The 10,911-nt window shown below is 40.8% G+C and overlaps 2 protein-coding genes across 4 annotated transcripts; both read right to left on the bottom strand.

The window, feature by feature from the left end:
- Positions 1-2,104: 2,104 nt before the first annotated feature.
- On the bottom strand, positions 2,105-3,645 carry LOC138079947 (annexin A5-like). 3 transcript variants are annotated; one of them, XM_068972751.1, is made up of 2 exons: positions 3,185-3,645; positions 2,105-3,016 (listed from the first exon to the last, which is right to left on the bottom strand). In XM_068972751.1, exons 1-2 carry the CDS (start codon positions 3,488-3,490, stop codon positions 2,525-2,527), a joined length of 798 nt encoding a protein of 265 aa, XP_068828852.1. In that variant the 5' UTR covers positions 3,491-3,645; the 3' UTR covers positions 2,105-2,524. The 3 variants fall into 3 exon arrangements, with proteins under 3 accessions (XP_068828852.1, XP_068828851.1, XP_068828850.1); XM_068972750.1 differs by having other exon boundaries at positions 2,105-3,187; positions 3,248-3,645; XM_068972749.1 differs by having other exon boundaries at positions 2,105-3,645.
- A 6,153-nt stretch (positions 3,646-9,798) lies between these two features.
- On the bottom strand, positions 9,799-10,680 carry LOC138079694 (probable G-protein coupled receptor 141). The gene has a single exon (XM_068972398.1). The coding sequence runs from the start codon at positions 10,678-10,680 to the stop codon at positions 9,799-9,801; it is 882 nt and encodes a 293-aa protein (XP_068828499.1).
- Positions 10,681-10,911: the final 231 nt, after the last annotated feature.

The raw sequence follows: 10,911 nt of genomic DNA, 5'->3' as shown, positions 1-10,911 counted from the left end.
CCTAAAGATAAAGAAATAAATATCGTTTAGTGTCTTCTCTGCTCTCACTATCTGACACTGAGGCTTATCATGCTAGAGGAAAGGTGTTGTGATAGAGATCTATGTAAGATGACAGGGGGGTTGCTTAAATAGGAGTTCATAACTCAGTCTGGAAATAGGGAAGGGTCACCACGAGATCTGGTCCATGCCTTTGGAAAAGATAAGTAAGAATACAGTAAGTCCCCTACAAGTTCTGTTCCAAGACCATGTTCTTAAGTCTAATTTGTTCAGAAATCCAACAAAATTAGCCAACTAATACCATCAGCTATATAGTACTGTACTGTAATGAGTTTACAATGCTTTCACACAAATAATACATCAGAAACAAACACAAAAAATTAAAACAATTTTTTCATCTTATATTCAGTACCTTGAAAAGTACAGTTGTGCAGGACAGCAGTTGGCATAAAGGGGCTGGCACCAAGTGAGCAGGCAAGAGTTACTGACTGGAGCGGGGAGAGGAGGTGGAAGAAGTAGAACCGAAGGATCATCAGCAATAGGAGATGGAGGGTAAGTTGCAACATGTGAACACACGTTCGCATCTTTGAAAGTTCTCAACAGGAAGGTTCATATGTAGGGGACTTACCGTAGTTAATTACTCCCTCCACTCACCGTGAAGGACTGGAGGCAAGAGCAGAAGGTATGGCAAAGCTAAGCATGGACCACAGAGTGAGGCCATTGGGATGAAGGGGGTACGAGGAAGGAAGGTGACTACAAGGTGGAGAAAACAGGATGTGCCAAGTCATAGAGGATGAAAGAGTCAGACACGGAGAGTTCAGAAAAGCCATCTGTGGCTGGAGCACAGAGGTCCCATACGAACAAGATTAAGTGTGGGCTTCATATGAAAACAGCGTCAATGTTCTCAAGGCTTAAAGTGGGAGGATTTAAAATTGACAGTTGACATAAAAAGATTTCAATTCTAGGAAAACCACCGTGACATCAGCCTGGTAATAGAAGCAAATATCATTGGTGGGGGGGCGATGAAACAGGAGGTAATAGATAGAAGACTATTTTAGCCACCCAGGAGAGCTGGGCTAAAGACCTCAGTGAAGGCAGAGACTAGAGGTACAGGGTAAAAGAGACAGGTTTGTGGAATACTTGGGGGCTGTTATCAGTGAGACTTGGAGACCGACTCTTTGTCAAGGTGAGCAAGTGGGAGAAAATATAGAAATACGTTTCAGGTTTGAGTGAGTGAATGATGTTTTTCACATGAATGAGAGATACAAAAGGAGGATCAGACCTGGAGGGAAAAATGTGAGTTCAGGTTTTAGGATGACAAGGTGGAAAGAAAAGACTCATTACCACTACTGACAGTCAAATCCCCAGAAAACAAGTAATTCTGCGAAAGCCCTTGTGCATGATCACGTTAGGTTTGAGTAATCGCACCTTCTGACTCAACCTTGCTCTGTGTGACTGGTAGTTTGTGACTAAATAAACGCTAAGGCTTTTTATTAGAGCCTTTCCTGGTGGTTTAGTGGTTGAGACTTTGCCTTCCAATGCAGAGGGCACAGGGTTTGATCCCTGGTTGGAAAGTGAAGATCCCATATGCCTCAGGGCCAAAAAACAAAAGCAGAAAACAGAAACAAATATTGTAACAAATTCAATAAAGACTTTTTTAAATGGTCCACATCAAAAAAAACTTAAAAAAAAAAAAGCCTTTTTCTAGCTAATTTGTGCTCTTCCTTCCACCCAACACACACATTTTCTATGAAATCCCCATGAAGCAATATTAGATATGGTAGTTTTTGTGATCTTAGGCAAGTTTCTTAACCTCTCTGTAGTCTTTGTTGTTGTTTAGTTGCTAAGCCACATCCAACTCTCTGCAACCCAGTGGACTGTTGCCCACCAGGCTCCTCTGTCCATAGGATGTTCCAGGCAAGAATACTGGGGTGGGTTGCCATTTCCTTCTCCAGGGGACCTTCCTGACCCAGGGATCAAAACCGAGCCTCCTTCTTTGGCAGGTGGATACTTTACTGCAGAGCCACCCAGGGAAGCCACTCTGTAGTCTTTTTTTTTTTTTTTTTTCAGGAAGATGGAAATGTTTATTATTCACTAATCTTTTGATTGCAACCACTACAATTTTTTTGGTTTAACTTGGTAGCAAACTTGATTAATAACACTTCCAGGAGTTCACAATTTCAAGGCTAAGGCTCTGACTAAGGTAATATGGTTATCAATTTAATATAAATGAAGCTTTTAAAAAAGGGTGAAAGCAGTCTGCCTCTTACAGGAAAATATAAATGATCCAGACTTTAGTCCTAGTAACATAAGTACACTTTAGTGCTACAACAGTTAAAGAGAAAGATCTTAACTAAAGATCAGAAAGGAGGACCGCTACATTCTTTTACATTTATGTTTTGGCCACAGCATGCTAGCGTGAGTAAGGCAGTGTGTTCAGCACTGGCGTGTAGAGTGTGGTGAGCTGTGCTGCAGGAAGGCAGTGGTGCCGGGCGGACACGGCGTGGGGCGGCTCCCCAGGCTCCCGTCAGTCATCTTCGCCTCCACAGAGCAGCAGGAGGGTTTTCTTATAGTCCCCAGACGTGTCCCCCTTAATCATGGAATAAAGAGAGGTGCCAAAATTCTTCCTAAACTCCTTCCTAATGTTATACAGATCAATCTCACTTCTGGAAACCACAACTCTGATGAGGGTATGATCATCTGTTCCAGCTCCCTTCATAGCATAGTAGAGGGTTTCTGCAAGGTAGGCAGGTATACTGCGAACGGATTTCACAACAGCAAGGAGAAGCTGTTCCAAATTGCCAGAAGTCTCCCGGTCAATGGTTTCTTCTATTTGAAACCCGGATATAGTCATGTATTTGTCAAACACTCTTCTCAAGTGAGATATACTTCGTGTTCCAAAGATGGTAATAAACTTTTCTTCATCTGTTCCCCATTTAAGTTCTCCAGCCTGAAACAAAGCCTGAGCATCTTGTTCAACCTGTGCTTCATCAATTCTAGCGTCAGGGTCTCTATTAGCCTGAAGGAGGACCACCAACATCCTCTGGTAGTACCCTGAAATATCTCCCACCACATCATCTTCCAGGCTCGAGCCATACTCTTCTTCATAAACTTGTTTTATGGCTCTCAGTTCTTCAGGTGTCCTTGACGCAATGATTTCTGTCAGGACTTTTTCATCTGTCCCAGCTCCCTTTAGAGCATGCTTCAGTTCATAGGCATCATAAAGCCGAGAGGGTTTCATCAGAGCCACGATTAATTTTTCAAATTTTCCAGTCAGTTCTGATTTCAGGTCATCCAGAAGGTCCCTGCCAAACAGAGTTTTAAAAGCCACAGCAATTTCCTGGCGCTGAGCATTACTGCGGGATGTCAACAGAGTCAGGATGCTCTCCTCATCCGTGCCCAGGCCTTTCATGGCCTTCCGGAGAGTTTCTGCATCAGCCCGCTCATCGAATCCAGGGAAATTAGTCACGGTGCCTCTGAGAACCTGTGCCATGGCGCCTGCCCAGGTCAGGAGAAGGTGAGCCACACAGGACCAGACCCAAACTGCGGGGAACGCGGCGGGGCGGCAGAGCCGGCAAGGGTGAGCGGAGGACGCCGCGGCAGCTGCTTACTGGCTGCTCCAGGCAACGGAAACACAGCGGCTCGGTCCGGCCCCGCCCGGCCCGGCCCTGCCCGGCGCTCCCCGCACCGCCCCTGCGCGCCCCCGACCGCCTCAGGCCTCAGTCCACTCTGTAGTCTTTACTGGAGCTAATAACAGAGCCTATTCAATGACTGCTGTGTGGAGTCAATGGTTTAAAGATATAAAATGCTTAAAACCATCTCCAGCTAATGGCGAGTATTCAATTATTGTTTTCTATTGTGCAAAGATATAACTCTAAAATATTTTGATTAGCACACCTGTGTGGAAGTCCTGTCTACCTAAAACTTGCAAAACTAACTTTTCACAAAAATTCCTATCTAGTTAAGAATTGAATGGAGATGGTAGAGAAAGAATGCAGGGGAAATGGGAGTGGGCATGGAGAAGGGAGAATTACATGACTGAAATGTTTTCAGATGATCAATGCTGATATCCTTTTACACAAATGATTCAGTGATTAATCAATAAAAGAAAGAAGTAAAAATTTGATTACAACCTCTGTAAGTAGGTCATCTTCACGCATGTGTGCTAAGTCACTTCAGTCACGTCCAACTCTGTGTGACCCTATGGACTGTAGCCCACCAGGCTTATCTGTCCGTGAGATTCTCCAGGCAAGAATACTGGAGTGGGATCTTCCTGACCCAGGGATTGAACCCACATCTCAGGCAGACGAGTTCTTTACCACTGGTGCTGCTGCTGCTGCTACTAAGTCGCTTCAGTCGTGTCCAACTCTGTGCGACCCCATAGATGGCAGCCCACCAGGCTCCCCCGTCCCTGGGATTCTCCAGGCAAGAACACTGGAGTGGGTTGCCGTTTCCTTCTCCAATGCATCTTTACCACTAGCACCATGATATTATCTGAGACAGATTGCTGAGCCCATAGATAAGAAAAAAGATCATGAATAGTTGTGACATGTTGTTATATATTAAATTCCTGTGGTTCTGGCCAAGATGGAGTGATGGAAACCAGATTAAACATACTACAATAACAACAATAACAAACTGACAAGATACATGTAACAGTGGTTTTCAAGACATTGGATGAACATCAGGTAAAGAAGGGCAGTGATCAGTGAGAGACAGGAAATAAAGGAGATGAACCCTCTGATTGCTTTAAATCACTGCCTTGTAAGTTTCTAGTGTGCCACATAGGGAGGAGAACCCAGGTGGAACCAGACACAGTCCCTGGGTTAAGGAGGCTGAGCTGAGAATGCAGGCAATGAGAATTTTTAGGGAGAGGTAACAGAAAAGAGAGAGCAAAGCAGAGAGAGAACTCCAGACACTTATATAACCACCTTCTCCTTGAATGTTCAGCTGAGTACTGATCTGTCTAAGGAAGGAAGAATGAATATTAGAGGATCAGTGGGAATTGTGCCCATTGTTCACATAGAGTTGGGAATAGTACATGCTCCCACCAGGCATATTGAAGAATTTAATAATTTATGGGACACTAGGTATAGAACTCAGCAAGTTCTTGCTTGAATAATGTGGAATAAATAATCCTAGATGTCATATTGCTCTGGATCTGCCTCAGATCTTAAAAACAACACCTTAATGAGGAACAAACTGCCTCCCAGAAGAACGTTCAAGAATACTTACAAAAATACAAAAACATCTAACATCCAACCTAGTGAAATTACAATGAATTCTAGTAGAGGGTAGGAAATAATAAGATTTACAGTGGATATAAATAAAAAACAGGGAAAATCAACATAACCGAAAGTTGATTCTTCAAAATGATAATAAAAATTAATGTTTAGCTAGACCAACAAAGAAAATAGGGGAGAAACACAAATATACAAAATCAGATATAAGGGTGAGAAAATTACTACCAAGCTTGAAGAAATAACTAAGGATTTTAAGAGAATACCATGAACAACAGTTCACTAACAAAATGGATAACTTAGGTTAAATGTGTAAATTCCTACCAACATAATCTTACATAAAATGATTCAAGGTGAAAGGGAAAATCTCAACAGATCTCTAAGTAGAGAAATGAAATCACTAATCAAAGACCCTGCAAAGAAAAAGAATCCAGGATCAGATGACTTCAAAACTGAGTTCCAGCAAACATATAGAGAAGATTTAATGCCAATCTTTCTCCAACTCTTCCAGAAAATAGAAGAGGTATACTTCCAAACTCATTTAATGAGGCTAGAAATACCCTGAAACTAAAGCTCTAAGTAAGAAGATAGTGGAGGAAAAGAACTGTCAGCCTAGAATCCCATGCCCCACAAAAGTATATTTTAAAAGAGAGATGAAATAGAAACTTCTAAAAAAATGCCAATATATATGTTAGAACTCCCTTTCTGTGGTCCACAACCAATCGTTTTCCTGTTAATTCTTTTTAATTTTTGAAAAAATTTTCATGTAATTGTTTGCTTTTACTGATCCTGACTGCCAGATTCTTTACCATGTTCTAAACAAATTCTCTTTTATGAAGTTTTCAGTATGAGCTTCATCTCTGAAATTTTTATGATGCTTATTCTTTGAAATGTGTCAGCCTATATTTTATCATCTTCTGGACATTTTTTTCAAAATCACATCTTACCATCAAATTTGAGCTTTGCTTTTTTGCTTCTGTTTTAGGAGCAATGACTTCAATAAAGAATATTTTTGAAAGTAGGGGTCTGCCAACATTTTTCTCCATGATTCTCTACCCAGAAAAACTTACTTGTATTAATCACCTCAACAATCTCCCTTGCCTTCTGGTGAATTCAGCAAATAGAGAACATCACCAAAACACTGGAGGGGTGGAGAAAAATAAAGTGATGGTATGTATTTCACTGGTTTATTTTCTACAGCTTTGCCATGGGATGATTGATTTATTGGCCTAAGGTCATAGCTTCTTTCAAAGCAGCTCACTTCACAGTTGGGCTTCCCTTGTGGGAAAGATTGAGAGCAGGAGAGAAGGGGATGACAGAGGATGAGATGCTTGGATGGCATCACCGACTCGGACTTGGGTTTGGGTGGACTCCAGGAGTTGGTGAGGACAGGGAGGCCTGGCATGCTGCGGTTCATGGAGTTGCAGAGTGAGCGACTGAACTGATCTGTGGCTCAGCTGGTAAAGAATCCTCCTGCAACACAGGAGACCTGGGTTGGATCCCTGGATTGGGAAGATCCCCTGGAGAAGGAAAAGGCTACCCACTCCAGTATTCTGGCCTGGAGAATTCCATGGACTGTATAGGCCATGGGGTCGCAAAGAGCCAGACACAACTGAGCAACCTTCACTTTTACTCCACAATACTCCTGTTTCCACCTTTTGGTCACCAGTACCCCTGTTTGTCATTTTGGGCATAAGGATAGTGACAGCACTACTATTACTAGCCTTGGAGTACCATTGTTTTGGATTTCCCTGCATTGTATACACTTCTTTATAACTAGTCTCTCATCATTGTGTTATCCTTGAATTAGCCTAATTTGTGTAGGACTTCATTTCCTGGTGGGAACTTGACAACAGGAAATGAATACTTGATCAGTTCACAGTACTTTGTCCAACTGTTATCCCCTTTGTAAGCCTGAAGCACTAAGTGTTCTGGATTTAGTATAAACAAAGTGGGTAGAGAGTTTATCTTTGTTTTAGCTCCTTACAAATGAAGGAGTTAATAGTAACCTTTTATGCAAAGAGTTTTATTGAAGATGTATTTGCTCTAAAGTGGCAAAGTAACTGCTTGAGAGAAAAAGAAAATTACTGGTAAATCAGCTAATCTGAAGATGTATCCTTGATCTGGTTAATATCTGAGATCTAGAGTACTCTTGATCTTAGTAGTTTTCACTTTGAAATATCAATATTTATCATCATCCAGATTGAGAGATACCAGCCCAAACCTCCATCTGACCAGATTTATGAGGTCATTGGTTTATTACCTGTTGGGTAAGCAGCTTCCACCTTGGGCTCATAGGACAGATGATCACTACTTGAGGACCAAATTTGCAATTCCCAGATCTCACAATATCCAACCTATAGGGTCTGATTTCACACTTTTCTAACTTCAAGACCAGTTTAATTTTCAAGGCAGGCTTAAATATACGCAATCAAATAAGACCCATTCCTTTGGTCTGAAGTGTGGAGCATATAAGGGATAATTACACAAAAACATACTTATAAGCAGAGAAGGCAATGGCACCCCACTCCAGTACTCTTGCCTGGAAAACCCAATGGACGGAGGAGCCTGATAGGCTGCAGTCCTGGGGTCACTAAGAGTCGGACATGACTGAGTGACTTCACTTTCACTTTTCGCTTTCATGCATTGAAGAAGGAAACGGCAACCCACTCCAGTGTTCTTGCCTGGAGAACCCCAGGGACGGGGGAGCCTGGTGGGCTGCCGTCTATGGGGTCACACAGAGTCAGACACGATTGAAGTGACTTAGCAGCAGCAGCAGCAGCATACTTATAAGGCAATTTGACAAGGGCAAAAATAGATGGTCTGTACAAATACATTTGTTAGGTATCTGATGGTAATAACATATGCTTTTCTATATTATCTTGACAGTTACATTTCATTAAGATAATTTCACTAAAGAAAAAATGTTCTTATCCCTAAGAGAAAAACATTTTTATGGGGAATATTGTCATTACTTGAATAGTCTTCAGGAACAGTGAATTTCAGATTATTTTGATCTTACATCTTTATCAGTAAAAAAAAAATTGTATATATCCTCATTAAGTAATATTTATACATAGTTTATACCCATACATTGCTGATAAGTTCCTTTATGAATATCAGTACAATAAACTATATTTTAATATAAAATAAATAGAGATAAATTTCTACTACTACTCTTTTTACATTCCACTAAATTATTATTGTACCCACTCCCACTCTGAAGACTACTGTTCAAAAGTAAATGCATTAAAAAAAAAAAAAGATTGTTCCCATATAACAGGTTTATGATATTGACCTTACAGTATGGTAAACTTTAGGTACTGTACAATTTCTGTCTGGAACAGGGGGTACAATTTTCCCTGCTTTTCCAGTAATCTACTTGACTTTCTGTCTGATAGACCCAGTAGAAAATCACAAGGAAATGACAACTCAGAAGCCAATTTCAAGATGCATGTACGTTTATAATTCTTGGTGAACTTTTTTCATTTCTCTCCAAAATCCAGAATGAATGGGGAGGATTTTTGATAAGAGGGTAATGGAGCCAAGTCAGAACTTCCTGCCAGATTTTTCAGTGCCCTGGCATGAAGTTGTCTTGGCCAAGACTAAAGCCTCTGGCCAATTTACTAGAGAGGGAAGAAGTGGTAAGCCCTTTCTATGGAGTAAAATTATAAGCAAAGCAAAGTGTAAGGACCTATCGATGTCTGTGTTTGATAAGTAGAATCTGAGTTGGTTGTCTTGGTTGTTTTATTGAGTTTAACTGACACTGACTGATCTTGTATAACACTACCTGGTTATATATGGTGTCTTAAAGAAGCTTTGGAATAGTCCCACAGTCTCAGAGGCATGGCTCTAATACAGTCCGCCAGCATGCCTAGACTAAGTCCAGTTGTTTTCCACCTTTTCCTATTTCTTTTCCTGCTTTATAGCTGCATGTCTGGAAAGGGAGATCTGGGCAGTAATCTCAGCTTCCTGACTCTCTGTTATATCTTAATCAGAATCAAACCACAACAATGCCCCATCAATTCCGAAAGAATTTTCTCTGGGTCTCTTGACTTTCTGAGCTAATTCTTTCCTCCAAATATGGTAAAATATCAGTAATTTTCAAGATAGAGCCATCGCCAAGTTGACCATAAGTTGAATAAGTTAAGGCTTCTGTAGAGTCTTTATCTCTGGGTTCTCTGGACCTTGAAGAACATTCTAGGATCAAAGCTCAGTGAGACTAAATGCAAAGAGACTACATTGAAAAAGCCAATAGCTGTGTATAGTGGAAGTAAATATTACAAGAAAAAAAGAGATAGGGGTTGAGTCTGGGTGGTTGGGATCAACTTGTGTAGAGTTCAGGCAATTGAACATATTCAGTTAGTGAAGAACTAGTAACAGTTTGCTGAGAAAACGGAAAAAAAATCAATCCTCATTACCTTTTTGTGCAAAAATCATTTTGGTGATGATTAAGAACAAGAATTTGAAAAATTTCGAAATTGTAGAAGCAGCTACTCAATGGAAACTATTTTATCATAACAGTGAGAAACTGATCACAAAGCAAGCAACATAGGCGTATTTAATGGATAACACCACCTACGAAACACAGCATATCCAGGCAACAGGCTGTAGTTAAAGCAACAAAAATTTCATTATAAAGAACTAACTGAGAATTTTCTGTCTCTGAGTAATGTTGAATGAAGTGTATCCGGAAGGCATGATGGGGTATAAAACAAACCACTATTATGAGGAGGAAGAAGAAGCTCTTGATTTGAGCTCTGTACTCTTGATGGGTCCACATGTCTGGCCAAAGAACTTTTACCAGTTGAACAATGACCCACATCTGTATCAGAAAGAGGATCACAACTGTTGTCATCATAATGGCAATCATAGAATAGTTCAAGATAATAAACTCCTCACGTTTGAGGTCTTTGTAGAACTCAAAACATTGTTGTTCTGAGTAACTTGGATTGGTGCCATATTGTAAAAAAAATATTGGCAAAAAAATGACACTGCCCACCATCCAAATAATAATGCTTAAAACCACCACATGGTACTTTTGGAACTGAGTTTGGAGTTTCTTAAAATACATGAGCAATCGACTTATGATGATGGCCACATAGAAAACAAAGGTGAAATACATATGACCATATATTAAGCTGCTAACCAATCGGCAGGTGAAGGATCCAAACTCCCAGACAACTAAGACATAATAGCTGAGGCGGAAGGGAAGGCTGAACAGGAGGATGGAGTGAAGCACAATGATGTTGAGAACAATCGTGGCGACGATTGATTGGCTGTTCCTTTTGAGCATCATATAAGACATCGCAATGGCCCCTGCAGTGCCTCCCAGCAAAACCACACTGTACAGTGATAGGAGAATTATCCTGCAGCGCCTGTCACAGTGACTCAGCTCTGTGTTTGAAGCGTTTGACAGGGTGGTCACGTTGGTCAGCTCCATCTTTCACCACAAAATGCTTAGGAGGCCATATATCCTTAAATAAAAAGTTTTACAAAATTAGAGTGGATATATTAAAATGGCACAGCAACTGCCCATGAACTGAGTACCCAATAAATATTGTCAGAGACCCATCTTCATTACTCAAAAATACTGAAAAGACAGAGAGTGAAACAAAATGACAAAAATGAGATTGAATATAAAACTTGTCATTGGGCAGTCAGGCATTCTGTT

Source organism: Capricornis sumatraensis, chromosome 5, assembly GCF_032405125.1.
Source record: "Capricornis sumatraensis isolate serow.1 chromosome 5, serow.2, whole genome shotgun sequence".
NCBI lineage: Eukaryota > Metazoa > Chordata > Mammalia > Artiodactyla > Bovidae > Capricornis > Capricornis sumatraensis.
Note: the sequence above shows the minus strand (reverse complement) of the source record. Positions and strands in the feature narration are given on the sequence as shown.

What these genes read in the sequence shown, in the direction of transcription:
- LOC138079947 (XM_068972749.1), bottom strand. Translation starts at nt 3,490, where the DNA reads ATGGCACAGGTTCTCAGAGGCACCGTGACTAATTTCCCTGGATTCGAT.
- LOC138079694 (XM_068972398.1), bottom strand. Translation starts at nt 10,680, where the DNA reads ATGGAGCTGACCAACGTGACCACCCTGTCAAACGCTTCAAACACAGAG.